Genomic DNA, 19,647 nt, shown 5'->3' with positions numbered 1-19,647 from the left:
AGTAGAAAGGATCTCTTCCTTCTTCCCTCCTGGACTTTTATTTGGAAGGGAGAAGAGATTTGATCCATTGTAAATACTTATGTTATGGTAGAGATAGCTAAGATTGTATATAGTGTATTGTAGTATTTATTTGTACAGTCATTGTAATGTATTCCCTTTCCCCCATTCTGAGTCTTGTGTGATTGTCTGGAAAAACACATCTTACACTAGGTTAAGATGTGGGAGGGGGCTTGGACTAGGGAATTGGATTTTGAGAATCTCAAACCATGACAAAAGTCTTGGGATCTATGTTAGGATGCTTCTCCAGAGCTCCTCATCTGAAAAAACGGTCTAACAAGGAGCCACTGCATAAAGGATTATCTCCACACTCCTGCCCCTCCGTGTTAGTGGATGAAGAACTCACAGCTCTGTTTTGAAGATCTCCAGCAGGCTCACCCCAACCTCGCCTCTCGTTAGGATGCCCAAATCATTAAGTCTGCTTTGCCACAGGTGTGAGATACACCTTGTGTTGCTCAAGCCTGTCAAACCAGAGGCAGTTGTAGGCACTCACGGAAGCTGAAACATAGATACAAAGGGAACCTGTGAAAACACACTGGCTGAGGGAGTTGGGAGTGTTCAGCCTCAAGAAGAGATGACTGAGAAGGAATATTATCAATGTCTACCAGCATCTGGAGAAGGGTGTCAGAGGATGGACCAGACTCTGCTTGGTGGTGCCGAGATACAGGACAAGAGACAATGGGCAGAAACGGATGCACAGGAAGTCCCACCTCAATATGAGGAAGAACAGATTGCCCAGAGAGGGTAATATCTCCCTCACTGGAGATATTCAAGAACTGTCTGGATGCAATCCTGTGTCTGGTGCTCTAGAACAATCCAGCTTGAGCGGGGAGGTTGGATCAGACGATCCCACTGTGGTCCCTTCCAACCTGACCCATTCTGTGCTTCTATGAAACATGGATATCCCTGGGCTGCAGGGTCAATGGGAATTAGAGCAGAGGAGGACAGAACTAAGGCTGGCGTTCTGGACTTCAGGTCTTAAAAAACACATGCTTCTGTAAATTTGGGGGCTGGTCCTTTTTATTATGAGACAGTAACTAAGGTACTGTGTGATGACTGGTAAAATCTGCATTGACATATAAAACAACACATAATGAAGGAATCATAAAGCTGAAAAGGATTTATGTTAAACTACAAAGCTTCTCCCCAGATGATGAGCATCAATAATTCTAGGCTGGAAGGTCACTTGTTATCCATTGAGTAAGATTTTGTAGATAAGCAATTACTTCTTCAAGATCATATGGCAGAGGCATATTACATTCATCATCATCTGTCCAGAAGGGATGACATTCTGGTTTCTGGTCTTCTGGCAAGCTCTCTGCTGCATCTGACTGGCATCTGAAAAGAAAGGTAAGCAGATGAACTACGTAAGTAAAACTGTATCCAGAAACTGAATACTCAGCGAGGATATATTTGTGCATTAATTTAAAGAGAAAGATGATAATAAAAAAGAAATACGACATCTTCTGACCAAATGGATTGCTCATTTCCAGTGAAGTTGATTTCTGTTGTAGGCTTTGTATTTTCTACAGGGATTTCTCAAAAAGCCAATCACAGAGAAAACTCAGTTAGTGTTCCTTTATATGGTGAATTATTTTTTCATTATCTCAGCTGTTATTTAAAGTATGTGATTAAACCATTATCAGATTTAAATGTTTGGCGGTTTCCAATGTATTACTAGATTATTGAGAAAGATTAAACTGAATTTACTGCATTAAGGTCAGGGGGGATAGATTAAACAATATTAAAGAAGCTGGACTAGCTTTGTAGATTCTGGAGATTTACAAGTGTATCAACCTGCTTAGGTCTGAAAAAGGCAATATAAAAAGAGAAAATTCTATAAAGATAAATGGAAATGGAGGTTAATAACAACTTCCAATGATGAATAGGTGGGCAAAACTTCAATAAAATTAAATTAAGAGGTTAGTGTATGTTAGTCCCCAGAGAAAATGTTTAAATTACAATGTTTTTTATTAAATGGATTATTCATCAATACTAGTGAAGTCTAATTATAATATTCAACTGAACTGCAGCCTGCAGAAGAAAGTTTTATAAGTGTTAACCATCACATCTGTAAAGATTAGACTGTAATGCAATGTGCTGCATCTAGAAAATTGTCACACTTCAAGGTGGATTTCTCTCCCTCTTTTCCCTTCCCCTCAAAGAATTTGCATGTTGCTTATTAATCACAATGTTCACAATGGGGCAAGACAAACAAAAATGCTGAACATTACCATAATTTTGGTATATACTGCAGGCCTATATAGCTTTTTAAAGAGATAACAAGCAAAATGTAGAGCACTTTTATCTCTTACAAGACAAAGTTCGTGTTCCGTAAAGCACATAATTGCAAGAACTTAAAAGTTGTTTTAAACATATGTGTGTCTTTCATCTCTGTAGAATGAACTTGAAAAATACTGACACATGCAAACTTCCTTGTCCACACTGTCGACCTTCTGGAAGAGACTGTTGCCAAATGAAAGATGTCTTCTTCTCTTGGGAATTATTAATAGCAGTGTAATCCCCATGAGAAAACATACTTCAGCTTTACACCCATGTTGGTGGGTGGTTAATTGCCACACCAGCATCCTGGGCACTCAATCCATCGTACATTACACTACAAGGACAGTATTAACACATAACATTCCAATATATCTTCAGCTCTCCACATCAGCCCCTGATAATAGCATCTGTTAACATGCACTAAGTACTATTATGTAGCACATCACTTCATAAATAATAAGATTAGCCGACCTCAGGGCCCTGGGAAGCGTAATGTGTTTAAATGTTCTCATTATTTATTTAAAACAAGAATTAAAGGAACAGAAGCTACTTGTGACAATCCTCTTAGCATAAATATTAAACTGTTTGCATTGATAAGCTGCACTGTACAGAATAACAGAGGATTTGTTTTGCTGGCTGCTTTATAATAGTTGTTAGAGCAAATGCAGTTTAGTGTATGAGTTCTGAGAGGTACTTAACTGATCGTGCCATCATGTTTGGAAGACATTTTCCAAATTATATAAAGGAACAGGAGAAAATTAATATGCAGGGGAAGCTGAAACTAATTACAGCATAACTCTATAAGACTTTTAAAATCTTGCTTTATTTTCTGCCTTGGCACAAAATAATATGATCTATTTGGTGGGTAGTATAAGATATTCCAGTTTAAGCATTTCAATCTAAAAGGGGATAAATTAACCATCTAGAGATTATTGCAGATGACAAAGCAGGAAGCTCAGCCAGTAAGTACTGCAGGCATGTTATGTGGTCTGCAAAACTCAGCTTATGATAATAATAAACATTCTCTCTCTCACACATCTGCTATTAACAACACAGTTTTCACTGAGAGAAAAGACATATCAGCTTTTAGCTTCTTCACTATTTCACCACCCTTTTTTTAACCTTTCATGTCTTTTTTTACCATTGTTCACTCACACAAATGGATTGACCAGCTTTCCCCTCACATTTGGGCATTTGTGTTGCTGTACACGTGGCAGCAGTCAGGGTGATGCTGTGCCTGGACAGCCCATGAGACTCTGCTCACTACTTTCCCTTCTCTACTTCTGTTACCCACAGAGCCACTGCTGAAAGGTCTCCCCACAACTAAACATGTGCCTGAACTTCCAGGCAATCATGCACTTGGGAAGTTTTAGCCAGAGCATAATCCACGTGAGAAATTAGAGAGTGGAAGTGTTGTTGTGCAAATCTGATGACAGAAATGCATCACTGCAAAAGCACAAAAAAGGGAAAGCCTTAATACTCCAAGTTCAGCAATCCCACAGCTCCTTTGTCTTTCTGTTGGATTACTACTGGATTACTTCGCTTTATATAGTGAGAACAGCAGAACATTTTTACATTTTGTGAATCATGTATTTTGAACAAAATTACAGTCCCTATGCTGGATCTGCTGACATCAAAGCCAACTCAAGCTGCTCCTGTTTGAAGGTATTGGGGCTGGGTTTTTAGCAGTCACCACTGCACCTGGCAGTTCGTTAGGCAATTCACCTGAATAGCAACCACAAGCTGGAACACAATCAACAAAGATGTGCTCTGACTCAGAATTAGGGTGCAAGAACAGGTCTTCCAGATGAGTATATTACTACTGATTTTAAAAAATTTCTGTAGGAGAAACTGTTCCTTCAATGGTCTTTAATTTGTAGCAGTGGAAGAGAGCTGAATATCTTGCGAAAGGATAGCAATATTTTAAACTGAAGCAGAACAATCAAAGGCACAGATGACTGCACACAATTATTTCAAATTCTTTTGTATGTGATAGCTAACATAAGTTATCAACAATAACTCACCATAAACAGAAATTATTTTCCCAAATACAAAAGAAACTATGAGGTTCCATGTGGGAAAGACTGCAAACACGGAATTACAGTGGTAATGGGAAAGTACCAAGATTTATATAAGTTAATGAAGGTATTCGATATCAATTAAAAACTGTTATTTGAATTAATAGAGTCAAATGTCCAACAGAGAGCAGAACTAATCTGCATATATCATACGTAAAAAATGTGTAAAGAGTGGAAATCACATAAGCTCTGAGATACAGAATAGATGCCAAATCAAGGGGCACCTTCAATATCTTATCTGCAGCAGAACAGAAAAACTGCTATGATATATTTCAGAGCAATTTAGCTGCAACACCTTGACAATACATTTCACTAACATATTATAGAAAGGATTGTTTGTCTAAAGATGTGCAGAATGCACAAAACTCCATAATCTGTGCTTTCTTACTAAAACAGTCTAGATTTGTGGCAGTTTCAATTAAAAAAGCCCATTTTTAAGCAGCAATTAGTTACTGTTGCAGTGCACATTCTCGCTATCTCTACCCTGTAAAGTTCACAGATTTTTGATTCCCTTTTTGCCTGTTTTTTCCAAACGGACTTTGCTCATAAATATTGACCAAGAACTATTAATATATGTTCAACTAAGTGATGACAAACATTTGTATGACTGTATGACCACTTGCATGGCAATGCATGACACTTTCCCTGGAAGCTGGTTAACATCTCCATGGGCAGGTGTATCTGCTCAGTGAGACTGACACTTGCCTGGTTATGGTTCCCTGGGCTGCACTGACATTTTGATGATCAGGGTGTCAGCTACATCAGAGCACACTGATCACAATGCTAAAATTAACCAAGCTAGCTAAAGTGTGTGTTAATTATGAGTATGCAAGCAGTCAATAAAAGGTTAATGCAAAAGTCAAAGGATAAATTTATTTCAGTATTGCATCACTCTGCTGGCTAAATGACTAACATTAAGCTTTGTTTTTAATCGATATATTTTACAGTAATGCGTGAGCCATTGATTTGAAAAACAGTTTTCTTTCTAATAGTGAAGTTTTGCAACTATCAAGTATCAATATTCTTAAAACAGTCCTTTTTCAGTGCAGATACCTTTTTGTTCCCTTGTCAGGAACAGGAATGCATAAAAGCCAAGAGGCAGCCTCAGGTTCTGCTGATGAATGTGATTAATGCAAATAAGAATTACCCAGGAACCTAAATAAGGTACTGTGAATTAGGGTCCCTGAATTCTACTGCACTGTTTGTCTACTCCAGAGAAGTGCAGTCAAATCAGATCAATAGGGGTCAATCTGCAGCTCAGGAGTGTTAAGAGTGAGGAGGATATAAACAGTCCTGTTTCCTAGATGGTACTAATTTAGCTGTCTGCGCCTGGCAGTTCAAAGACCAAGGGAGATCACGTGGAAATCCATAAGGTGAGACAAGGAAAATGGGTCTGGCCATCTCCCCCTTGTACTGATATGGTCAGAAAGGGAGGATGGGATATTTGCTCTGCAGGTACAAAAGCACACACTCACCCATATATTCTTACTCTAGCATTCCTGAAATTGTCATGTTTTATACGAGAGCTATTTTCTCTCTTTATTCATGCTAGAATAAAGGTGTTACTGAGCTCTTATTCAGAACTTCAAAGTAACTTTTAAAACAACAGCCCAGGTAAAACCAGCATTTGGATCACCCTGCTGAGACAAATGTATTCACTAAACCCATACTGACATCAGTTAAAATGACTCAACTCTGCTAAAATAAGTGACGTTCTGACTAAGAGCAACAGCAGTAACTTCTTTAGACACCATCTTCTATTCTTAAAACTCACAATGACATTGCACATATGAGTCTGGTCAAATATGGGTTATTAATGTTCCAACAGAGACCTCTGCTGTGTGAACACAAATCCTAATAGTGTAGTTACCTGAGACACAGAGATTTGCTTGCAGGTTTGGATTTTTTCATCCTTGTCCTTCAAATCTTTCCTTTGCATGGAAATCATTATTCAAACTATGTGTAGTTACTCTAATCTCAGTGTTAGGATTATCCCATGTCATTTCAAGCTAACACTCTTAGTTGCCAGAGCATATACAAGAGGATACAGTGCATTCTCAGCTACTTGAATTGCAATGCAAGGCACAGAGAAAAGATGAGACTACATACACAAGGACAAATACTCAAATAAATTAACCTTGATTTTTGTTTTTTCTAAACAGTGTATGTCATGTGTCATTGACAGGTATGACAAATTTACTTCTGCTGCTGAAAACATCACAATTAAAACCTGATGCCATTTAAGTCAATGTTGAAACTTCCAGTGATTTCAACAAGGCCAAGATTTCAACCTAAATACTTTTCCAGAAACCATTCACAATACACATGAGCTAGCAAGCATAATAATAAACACCATGCAAAATAAACTATGAAAGAAATGCAAGAGGCTGGACATAATTTCTCAGAGTGAAATTTCACAACTCTTTTAGCCACTTACAATTGTGGCATTGTACATTATTGGCATTGTAAGTCAGCTAATACAACATGGAGTAACAAGATGTGATGTTCTGCAACTTCAAAGTTTGCACAGAAAGAAAAAAAAATCTTTTTGATCAAACTGACTTGCTCAGTAAAGAACAGAAAAACTCTAAAGTGAAAATTGAAGTTGATGCCGTAAATACAAATTCTCCTTCACCTTTAGACATGGATAGGATATTGCGATAAAGTCCCTAAAAAGGACTGAAAAAGTTACTTCTGCTATTTGATGAACTGAACTTTCATTTATCTACGAGAAAAATTAACAAGTGGAAGGGATAAATGCAATTAATGAAGAAACGGAATAGGAGTGAGAAATTTGAAAAGCAGCTGCTTTCCAATTGCGTGCCCATTCCAGCATTAGCAATTTCAGAAGTTACAATATGCCTAATTTTTACTTTTTTTCTACTCCAGGCACCTGTTTGGTCACAGTAGCCTATAACAAGGGAAAGTTTACAACCACAGATTAAGGTTCCCAAAGAGCAATGAAACCAAACAATTGAAGAAATGGCAACGCTTCTGTTGGGAACAAAACCTGCAAAAGCCATTATGTTACTGGTACTTTCATTCTTCATGAACAGAGCTCCACCCTGGATCACCTATATCAGAGGGAAACCATTCCTATGCTCTCAGAAGTACTCTTTCTGGAGAACTAATCCAAGACATGAGATCTACATATGGAACTGGAGCTTAACTTGCTTATAGTTGAAAAATGTTGATGTCTGGACTTCTGATTTGACTTATTTTGGAAGAAATAACATATACAGAATCAGTATTTCAGCTGCAACTTCACCAAAGGTGTTTTGAAGGGTGCTTGGAAAATAAAGCTTTGGAAAATGGGGGTTGACTAATGCCCAGGGATTGGGGTGGAATGCTTTCTGAGCTCTTTGTTTCAACTCTGTAAAATATAATCAAGCTAATAATTTACAAATCTTTCACTTGCTATTGACTTTCATGATTTGTATCCTAAAAACTGCTTACTGAAAAAACAAAGGATGGAGAAAATATAAATATTGAAATATGGGGGTGTGTGTTAATATGGCTATAAATGCTTTGTCTTTATCACCAACAAAATTCTAATTTTTTACACCACAAGGGACATTTTGAAAGTTATTGAGTCCAACCGAAACCTTAAACCAAAGATTTCCTTAGCTTTTTTAATTAAACAATCAGAAAGTTGTCAACCTTGGCAGAGAGGATTTCTTTCAGTTGTTCCATGCTTGTCCCTCTTGTGACTCTGCACAACTAAAACCTTCAGAGGACAAAACAAATTACATTAATATTTGACTTTGCAAACCAGATTTCAGAAGTACTGATCCCAAAAAGGTAGCGAAATGAAATGGCCAGATGGAAAGAGAGCAGTGCTTCATTCTTTTGGACATTTAATCCCCAGTGCATTCCCAAGAAGTCTGTCCCATTTACAGTAAGTCACTGCTGATGTTCTTTCATGTGCTGTTACTATAGTCTGCCCAGTCATAAGTAATGGCTGAGACTGGGATTGCATTTATTGAAGGGACAAAATGAGTTTGTTTCCAGATAAGAGACTTGAAAAGAGAATGCCAGGTTTAGGAAGGGATGGAGGCAATATCAGTTAAATATTAATGTAAGAAAAAAAGTATCAGCTGCGCAAATACATGAGTACAAATATAGTTGCTGGCATGTCAGATGATCTTTCCTGTCTGCTTCTTTCAAAAGTTGATTAATGACTCGAGTCACTGGTGCATTTGGCCCTTACCACAGAACCAAAGTTTACAATCACTGACTCAGGAGCTTTATGGCTCCAAAATAAACCATTCCACTGGAAATGAGGACACTGGCTAAAATATCCTGAGGCATCACTGGTGACACTATAGGATAGGCTGAAAACAACCAGTGTTATCCTTGTGTGTTCTTCTGCAAAGTGAATCTACAGCAGGGTCCATCTTTAACACTGCCCTGCAGAGTGTGCTCTGCTGTTCCACAGACAGGCAGAAGAGATCAATGAACCTGACACTAAAGAGGTTTAAGTGACAGTTGCATAAGCCTGAAAATATCAGTTTCTGTTATTACTCAAATAGTATATCAGGTAAATATGAAAAAACCTTAAATTAATAATCTCCAAATGTTGAAATAATTGCAACCGAAGCATTGTTGGAGTCCAGATGAAAGTTTTCAAACCCACCAATGTGTTTCACATGTATTTGTAAAAACACATGAAAAACCTCACAAAACTATTTTTAAAGGACATTTTGTTTTGCCTTAACTGTAAATAAAATAAAATATTTTCCCCCTACAATATTAATTAAAATAGTTTAAATATTTTAAGTCTTTCTAAACTATTTATCTCACAAACTATGGGAAAGAATAAAGGTTTGCTGCATGGTATCTTCCACTACAGAGTGGGAATTGTAAAACAAAGCCCCAAAACCTTAGAAACATTTCAGCTCTGGGTGGAAAGAATGGAAGAAAAAAGGACACAAGAAGCTCCTTTCTCTGAGATAGTAATCTCTGCTGTGGGGTAATTAATAAACAGAAATCTACCCAACTTCTGATGAGTTTATCAATGACCCTCCTTGCCATGGTCACCAACTATCCCCTACAAAGGGGAATATCTAGTAGATGGCACTGCAGCACTGAGAATAATCCTGGCATCAGACTTCCCCAGACAGAGCTTTTCCTCTCCTTTGTGGCCTCTGTCCAACAGAGCCAGAAACTGTCCATGAGAAAATCAGTGCACCTCCTATTCCCACAAGGGAACATCTGTGTGGGGCAGCCTCCATTCCATGTTTGTTTGATTTTTTAATTAAGAAACATCCCTACTCTCTATAAAGTGTAGGGGGTAGGGAAATCCCCCAGAGAAACCCTGAATAAATAACATGGCATTTGCTGAAAGATGAAGTTTAATCCAATTTAACTTACATGTCTAAAAATTTTTCCGTCTTAGTCCTGTTTCTCAGATGCTTTTGTTTCCTGTTTTTAGAATAATATGTATACAAGCAATGTATCCTGGCTGTATGAGAAGCACGCTTATACATATTTATATGCACACCTCTTCATTGCAGTACTTGCAAAAAATCCCATCAGTCCAAAAGAGACAGCATTTAGGAGGAAATTTTCAGCACCACAGACATGGATTTAGTTACATACTTTTCATGATCAGCAATGGGACGTGAGTTATTCCCACCGTGCTGAGAATATTTGGCTTTGACTTCAAAAAAACATACAAATATATCAACCTCAACATAATTTATATTCTCTCAAAAGGAACCTAAAATGCTCTAAGCCTTTGCTGAGACATCTGATGTTCCAGTCCCCTCTGTTTCACTGTATGATCGGCTGTTTTATTTCACTTGCGATCTTTGCTTTCCTATGATTTTTTGCAGACAAAGAAACAAAATGTCTGCTATATGCTGAGTATAAACACAGCTGACTTGTTTTCCCCAAAGTATTGATTTTATGCACTTTTAAAATAACTATTTTCATTCTGTTTGCATAATCAGCTGGGGCATTGTTCCTCTACATTTGCAGAAACACAGATGGAATTGCTGATTTGGAGCCTTTGGAGAGATTTTATAGTATTCTCCAGAATCTAAGCTTCTATTAAAATAAGGTTTCAAGCACTTCTGGTTGTGAAGATAGCCTGGACAATGTAAATTGATGCATGGTTATCTTGTTGAGTCCATAACCAGACAGACGCAATAGCACCAAGGGAGCTGTGAACTTCCCCCACTTATTTTATTGGGTGTTTACTTGGGGCCAGATGCTCCCCTCTGTTGTGCAGAATGGCATTAAATGACTGAGAAAAAGAGAGGAAAAGGAAATGGAAATAAAAACCAACAAAGAGGAGAAAAGGTAATCCCCACAGCCCACTTCCCAGGGGGCTACAGATGCCCTCCCTTGCCAGTATTAGACTGCTGGAAGATCTGGGGCTGAGCCATGCATATGGCACATTTTTTTGAAAGACACCATATTCTCCGAAAGAATGCTATCTGAGAAGTTAATGATGCTTCCAGCATCATTTACTCTTTCACTTTATCTTTTGTACTCCTTTTACGTGAAAGTCACATAGCCGAGGAAAAATGTAAAGACACGGCTGTTTCAAATGTCCCAGCAGGAGGATGGCCCTTCCATTTACTGCCACCTCGTTTAAAGTAAGCAATCCCATTTACCAAAGAACTTCTGGATTTAGAGGTTCTGCCCCTCTTCAAGAAAGGTAAAACGTTTTCCTTGTTGAGTGCCCATTTTTCCATAAGGCACCTTTTCTCATTAACAAAAATCAACTGCTCTATGACAAATCCCTGTTATATAAGGAAAGTAAAATCAAAAGAAACATGACTGAATGCAACTAACAGTAACTGTATTACTTGATCCTTAAATCAGACTGGACAGAAATGGGCTATATCTTTTCAGCATCAAAGCCATGTAATCCTTCCTATGTCACTCCCGCAAGCTGCTAACACAATCCACCCCCAAAATCCACAATTTCCATCAGGACCAAAGTAAGGGTGACTCAGGGTAGCAGTTGGGGGCAGAACAGAATCACAGACCACAGATATTCGTAGTAACTGCTGTGCAAGAAGGACTCCACATATGCTTTAACAGGGAACAGTCCTTTGTGGATGTATGCTTTATTAGGGAGAGTGACACCAAACGCAGATCTTGCCCCAGAAACCACCTAGATCCTCTCAGGCTCTTGATAAAATGCACCTTTGCCTGCTTTGCTCCTTTTCAGTGAATCGGCATGTTTCAATAGCCAAAAGGAAACTATGACAGGTGGCTAGCAAGCACCATATATGAAAGCCAAACAAACACAAGACTAACTCTCTATTTGTAGATTGAAATTAAGATCTCGTTCATCATTACAACTTGTGATATAAATACATACATAGATCTCTCTCTGTATACATACATAAATATATACTCACATATGTAAGAGAAGCTTATATCACATTTTCTATCAAGACCTATGGCCTTGAACTCCTAAGTGGCTTAGGAAACAAACAAACAAACAAAAATAAAGATTTATTTTGCTGCGGATCTACATTGTCTTCCCTGTGTTGTGCACCTCGGCTGTAGCCTCCAACCAGAATGTTTATAACATATATTGGAACTAATACTATAAGAGCAATGCAATCCTGCAGGCTAAAACACAGTTTCCTTTAGGTCAACATGGGGTCAAGCAGGAGGGAAAAAATAATAGGGAAATGAGAAAACAGATACAAGAAAGGCAGAGAGGCTCAAGAAGAGTAAGTAGATGTTTAAGAATAAAAAAAGAAAGCCTCAACTAACTAACCACATTTCAAACACTGTAGAATTTCCCCATGGCTGCTGCTTTATTCGGTGACTTTTAATGGATAAATCAGTATAAAAATATACCACCAAAAAAAAAAAAATCCAGTGCTGGGAGAGACATAGAGTTGATATCCCAGGAAATGCTTCAGTACATTCGGCTACAAGTAAAATTCATATGACAACAACATACTCAATAAGCTTCTTCTCTACAAGTGGAATAAATCTTTCTGACTACCAAACGAGACCTCAGAATTTTTTCTACTACCCTTTGTGTTTCAAATAATTGAAAACATTACATAGAGATGTTAAATTTCCTATATTAATTTGTAAATAATTACTGTTGCCCAGATATAATGTGAACAAATGTATTTCTGTACTTACTTTCAACTGCATTAAGGGAAGAAATGCTATGTGAAAGTTGAGCATCACTATACCTCAAAACTTTGGAATTAATGTAATTCTACAATATTTTTTAATGCATCTAAAATTCCAGTACAGACTGAATGATGATTTAAAGTTATTAGCCTGGAATACACTTTCCTTTATGGAATATGATTGAATTCAATCCATTTAAACACATGATAAACTACATGCATCCGATCCTGGCTTACATTCACAGGCATTATTTCCAGAAGTGCTTAAAGACGTGCAAGACTGTGATCTATAACATCCTAGCAGTGCATTTGAATTCTCCTTGCACCAGGAAGACTTATTAACCCAAGTGAGTACCAAAATGCTACTAGTAGGCAAAACCTAAAACATCTATTGCAACAAATGCATACAGCTCTTCATATTACTTTCTGTGGTTGAAAGATCCTTCTGACTGCAACATCAACGACTTTAAACCACAGACTAAGACTTTAGACCTTTTGGTGGTGCCAACTCACTTGTTTCATATCCTATGATATATAGTCCTGGCTTTGAGCTCTCTCTCACTACTGATGCTTTTGATGCTTTGTTCTCTTTTTACTTTAGGATGGAAAATAACAAATAATGCTGAATTCTCTTCTTACTCTTGAATTCTTCTGATGTCTATCTTCAGAACTCTTCTAACATCCAATTTATGTCATTCTTTTTCTTTCTTATGCTGTGAATTTGAAACGAAAGGAGGTAACATAATATCGTAAGATCTATGGACGATTGAAATGGCCTTCGGAGTTAACTTCAGAGTTATTCGTAAAACTATCTTCCCTCAACAGAAAGTAAAAAATTGCTTTTCAATAGATAATGAAACTACTCTTGAAATTCTTCTTGAAGTTATTGCCATAGGGAACACTCCAATGATAATAAGGTATATGGTGCCAATACCTTATGAGTAGTTCAGATGGGTTATTTTGTTAGTATTTGCAGGGTGCAATTCAACTTGATTCTCAAACATTTACGTGCTTTCTCTTGACTAAATCTTTATTGTAAAATGGCCAAGCCTGAAGTCTGCTAACGAGAGAGGCTGACATCTGCTGTACACATTGACCTGCAAGGCTGCTCATGTTATTCTGTCATATAATTCCTCTTAAAACATCACATCAGAATTCTAAAGACCTCTTATATTAGTTAATTAAGGACCTGATCCAATCTTCTATCATAGTCACATATTTAAATCTCATTTAGCTCAGTGGAACTTTCATATGCATTTCAGGTTCAGCACAGGCTGAAAAGCTCCACAGCACAGGGCCCAGGAGGTGATCTCTGCATCACTGGCCAACACACAGCACATGCACATAATTATCTGCAACTTCTCTTAAGAACCTGAGGCAGCCATCCTACCCCAGTCCCTCTCCCTGCACTTAGTCTCTAGTCTTTGATTAACTCATTACACAACGGGCAAGAATCTGCCACGTGTTATCTGAAGGGATGCAGGGCTACAGCAACACAGAGCAAAACTTCTCAGAGACTTCTCCCAAGGAACCTACACGATAGCTACACTGTCAGGTTCAAAGTCTGTGGACAGTGTTGTAATTTTTTGAGGCCAAAGAAACAGAAATCTGTTGTTGGGTGCCATTAGCTGTCCATCCCTCCATGTTTTGTGCAGATTCATGGAACATCAAGATATACATAACAAAAAGTATCCATTTCATTACTCTCACAAGAGACCTACTGTTTTGTCTTCCTTCATTCTGTGTCTGCTAAAGAACTGCTATTTAAACTTTATTAAAAGTGGATGATCTTGGCCTTCTATACGTTTTATTTTGTCTAGGAATGTTGTATTTCAGAATTCATTTTTCCTAGCTTATTGCTTGCCAGCTGACCTTCCTTTCAATGAACTGCTGATGAAATTTCTTCTCTTCCTGTGTTACAAGAAACACTCCTTCCCCGAGTATGCAACTGACTTAATGTCCCTCCTACTTAGTTTGCTTTTTCAAGTAATATTGTGATCATATTAATCTACAATGCAAAGTATGCATTCACCTTTTTCCTTGCTGAAATGCTATTACTCCAATCTGTCTTAATGCCAAGAAATGAATGTAAACTTTAAGGGATTTGGCAATAGCTATGTAATCCTCCTCTTTTTAATCCAAACAGCAGGTGTCCTTTTTTCTTTTTTCCATTCTTAAGTGCTCCTGAGGAGTTACTAATCTGTAGTTTGTATTTCTCAGATATGTGAAGTTCTACAGGGAAGTTTCACATGCTATCCTGCTTACTGAAGTGCCAGTAGGAGCATCTAGGGAAGTTAATGACATTCCTCAGGAAGATGAGAAGACTATTTTCTCAGACCTCCTCCTACAGAGTTTTTTCTTTCCACTTTCACTTCACCTTTTCAGCATTTCACTACTATTGAGAGCATATGACACTGTTGTCTACCCAAGCAGTGACAGGCCTGGCTTAGCTACTTTCTGATAACAGCTATCAGTTTGATCTCGCTTTTCCAAGCCTTAATAACTTTACCAGGTTCAGTTTACCTAATGCTGGCTTGTCTGCACAGCCAGAGTGAAATGCTGGTGAAATCATACTGTTACCTCAGGTTCTTTTCAAGCCCTTGAGGAATATTCCATGCACTTCTTCCTCTTTTTTTTTTTTTCCTTTCTTCCAAGATTTTAGAAAAATACTGTTCATTTACATTTGTCTCATAATTTAGGCCAGGTGCCAATCTTCTTAATATATTTGTAACCTTTCTAACTGGAAGGCTTAGAATACCTTCAAGAAAACACCTTTGCATTATAAAAACTTTGGGGCTTAAAAAATCTTGTTTGCTTTTTCTGCCTTTTGTCTTTTTTACTTGGAAGCAACAAAGGATGTTATCCTCTGCATCTCTGGACTTTAGGAATCAAATAATCTACCAATGTAAAAACCCCTCTTGGTGGAAGTCAGCTAGGGCTGTGCCAGGAAGCTTTAAGCAGTGTTTAAACCTATTTTTTTTCTCAATTTGCTCCAGAATACACACACACAAACAATATCCATCTTTTCATACAGCCTCCTAGAGATGTTAATGTCTGGCACTGTGCTGTGTTATTAACTTTTACCAGACTGAAGAACTCTGTGGCCCAATAACATTGATTTGAATTCTGGAAATTATAGGCTGTTACAGCACTACTATCACGACAAAGGAGATGGAATGCCCTAAGTATCTACAGGCTCTGTAGCATATCAGTAGGCAATAGAGAATCTGGTACAAGATTCATTTGACAGATAATATGAATATATAAAGCATGACAATTAGTATGTTTTTTCTGGAAAACAAATCTTGTTGGACAAACCCTTTAAGATGACAAGTTCAGTTACTAGAAGAAACTATGGAGGACTAGGATGAATTGATTTACACTAGCTAGTGAATGACTTCTTTTTCCCAAGTAGCACTGAATGTCAGCAGAACATACACCATGAGTAAGTAATGGCTATCAAGTAACATAAGGATAAACATCAGTGGGGAATCACTACTGAATGGTGACCCTCACAAGGGATTCCTCCAGAGACTGATATGGTGGCCAGTATTAGATTTTCATCAGTATTCTGAAAGCAAATGTCAGTGATCAGCTATTTGATAATTTCTGCAGATAGCAGAGAGACTGATATGGTTAAAATCACATGGACAGGACTTAGACCTGCTGGGTCACTTAATGATCAAGACCAAATGTGTTACAGAACTACATGCAGAGACTGGGAGAAGGATGACTGGAAATGTGATGAGTTTGTGCTCAAAACCACTGCATCTGAAAACAAAGTAGATATTATCCCAGACAACTCCAATTGAATTCCCAGCATAGTACATAATCCTTGTGTATTTCAGTAGGTAGACAAATATGAGAGTAACATGGAATAGCCTTGTTTCCAGCTTTTTAGAAGTACATTGAAGCAAGCAGAGAAAAGAGACTGCGGAGACAGGTGGAAAATGCACAATAATGATTAACTCAATTTGCTTCACTTATCAGATTTAAACTTGATAGATTGAAGGAAAATATCTTGTATGAAAGAGTTCTCCTATACAGCAGAGGAAGCTGAAATTTGAAAAAGAACCCAGTGAAATTCAAATATGCCTGTTTTTTACAGTGAAGTCAATCGCACACTGGGACAAACTATTAAAGGAATAGAATATTTTTCATTTCTGACATCTTCAAATCAAGAAAAGATTCCTGCCTATAAACCATGCAGTTACACAGCTAGCACAGGGATAAAAGGATAAAATTTAGTACCTTATGATAGAAGTCAAAACAGCTGACATAAAAATTCTAAATACAATGATGCTCAAACTTCTACACAACCATTCTTTAATGAGCTGACTTTGAATAAGACTTTTAAAGTTCCTTGTAATATACATGTTGCTGTAAAATTATACATTCTAATTGGAATACATACTCCAGACAGAAGAGTTCTACTGTCAAAGCCTCAAAAATGTCAGTTTAGCCTTTGAACCCAACACACTATGGAGAGAAAAACCCTGATGCTGGGGAAAAAAACCCTTTAGGAAGCATCCATCTTCTCCATTCTTTTGCACTTATTATAGACAGGTATAAGTCGAAGAGAATTGGCCAAAAGGTATGTACACACACACCCACACACACATATTTAAGTAATATTACAATTTGTCATGTAATTTATGAAAAATATCAAATATACAAAAATGTAAGCAAACAGCATGTTTATATTTTCATTTACTTATTTTCTCTTAAAGCTTTGTGAAATCACCAAAAATACAAGGTCACACTGAATCAAAGGACATCATCTGCTTGTTCAAAATGTCATTATGGAAGAATGAGGAAAAGCAGCTGTATTACAAGTCACCTTTCCAGCTCCCATAAACAAACTATTAATGGAGAAAGTCGGTCCTTTACAGTACATTAGAGGACCAAGGTCACCTGGGAAGCTGTAAGGCCTCACTGGCTACCAACAAGACCAACTTGATTAGTCCCAATAACCTGCTGCCCTTGCCAAGGGACTGATGGAAAGACCAGCTTTTCAGCAGGCTGCTAACTTGGTGTTCATGCTTTTTAGATGAAGTGCCTGAGATCTGTCTGAAGCTCTAAGCTGCACTTACTGCCACGTTCACTATTGCCTATTGGAATGAATGAGTATTATAATTATCCTGATAATCACAAATTCTTTAAATAAGAAGGTAGTCTAAAGTCAAAGTTTATGTCTGCTAAAGAAGAGTGTAACTTTGGCACAGTAACTTTGTCTTGCTCCTTTTGACTGCCATAAATCAAGCAACAGGAATCCCTCACCAGGAAGCATTATTGGAAATAACCTGTAACCATGTTCAGACACTTTTAAGCACTCTCTTTACAATACAAATAGACTAAACCCATGCTTTCAATATGTGCATAAATTATAGGAAGTCTGTGTGTTTTCCCTCTACAGAATCCTCCCTCATACATAAGAGCAAGCAGTTTGACCCATGAAAAAATAATCAGCTCGCTGTAGTAAACAAATTACACATATGATATGAAAGGTGTTAGAACCCAATGCAGTTTCCTTCTCTATCTTTATTATGATTGAGTAACAACCTGCATTAGAACTGGTGAGCATTTCACTGCATCAACAACTGGTTATAGTAAACTTATGGACTGGCAGAACCTCATGAAATAAGGTGATCTGGAAAAGAGTAGGTGAATCTCTAGGTTGTAACCAGTTCTTCCACACAAATATTTGGTTTCAGATTCTTTTTATTACCTCCCATGTACTAGCAAATGACCAGGTTCTTTCTGTATTTGCCATAAGCCCTTTGAAGATATTGTGTTTGTCAAGTTCTTCCTATGTTGGTCACAGTAAAAATACAGTTTTTTCACCATAATTTTCTCAGAATTCTACAAATATAGGCAAACAGAATGAATAAATGGGGGTGTTTAATTTTATGATTTTTTTCTCCTTTTTTTTTTTTTTTTTTTATTTGTGAGAAAGAAGCAAATACTGAATAATGGTGAGCAGAGCACACTCCCCTCTTTTCAGGACTTTCTGTGTAACTTCTGAATCTGTCCCCAAATTTGAGTATGACCTGGGACATCTCATCTAGCTTCATGGTGCTGCAGTCTTCTGAGCTGTAAAGAATAAATCATAGTTCCACACCCTGAACTGATGAGAGGATGTTAGTTATGTTGAATTGTTTGGCTTTCTGTTCTTTAAAACAGTCTGCAGTTTAAAATATTCAGCTGGATGCACCTCTAAAGATAACTGAGCTGCGAGTTCAGGCAATCAGAACCAATATTAGGACAGAGCTGAAAATGCCATTTATATTACTTACGGAGTTTATAAACATTTTGTCTTTAATGTTTAAATCTGTCACCTGAACGGAAACGCAGTTTTACACATTCCTATAAAATTGTTTTATTTAAAACCCTATACAGTTAGAGTTTTAATTATATACAATTAAAGGCACTTATTTCAGCATTATCCTAAAACAGTGGAGAACTGACACAGCCTTTCATTTTGGTAATTTAAAAATCTTATTTCTGCAAATTAGGAATTTTATTATGAGCATTCAAATATGCATATATTTCATTTATGGAATAATTCCTCTTAATTTCATAATTACTAAGGATTTAGAAAGGATTTTTCTTTGACAAAGGCTAGAATAACTGAAGCAATACATACTATTTGCTTTAATTCTCTGCAAAATTGCAATGAAGTAACAGCTTTATATATTTTTCTGTGCCTTTTTTAATACCTTTTTCAATTTCCAACATTTTTTTCCATAGCATTTCATTTGGTTTCAATTAAGGAATTCTTGAAAGCCTCCACACCTAACTTTAAATATACCAAATATAAAATGATAACTTGATGTTGTAACAAGAGCATATCAACTGCTTCAGTATATAGTATTTACCTGTAAGCTCATCTGCTTTTAGTGCATATTTAACTACTTTCTACGCCCTTACCACTACTCCATCCAAACACCTCACCCTTCTAGTGCCACAATAATGTGCTCTCAATGTATGGGAAATCAGTGTATGAACTTGTCAAGAACTGAATTACCTTTGTTAATCTTAGTATGGTGCCTGTCCACTGGACAGGCTTCCTTCTCATCAGCCTATAACTACTTCCTTTTCATCAGCCT

At 37.3% G+C, this 19,647-nt stretch overlaps 1 protein-coding gene across 5 annotated transcripts in view; it reads right to left on the bottom strand.

Annotated features, from left to right (window-relative positions):
- Positions 1–283: 283 nt before the first annotated feature.
- FTO (FTO alpha-ketoglutarate dependent dioxygenase) overlaps positions 284–19,647 on the bottom strand; it is a 231,419-nt gene continuing 212,055 nt past the window's right edge. For all 5 annotated transcript variants that reach the window (XM_032701074.1, XM_032701072.1, XM_032701077.1 and 2 more), the window contains exon 9: positions 284–1,395. In XM_032701074.1, the coding sequence (XP_032556965.1) occupies positions 1,227–1,395 (169 nt within the window). In that variant the 3' untranslated portion in view covers positions 284–1,226. The remainder of the gene's footprint in view (positions 1,396–19,647) is intronic.

The sequence above is a fragment of the Chiroxiphia lanceolata genome, chromosome 13 (assembly GCF_009829145.1).
Source record: "Chiroxiphia lanceolata isolate bChiLan1 chromosome 13, bChiLan1.pri, whole genome shotgun sequence".
NCBI lineage: Eukaryota > Metazoa > Chordata > Aves > Passeriformes > Pipridae > Chiroxiphia > Chiroxiphia lanceolata.
Note: the sequence above shows the minus strand (reverse complement) of the source record. Positions and strands in the feature narration are given on the sequence as shown.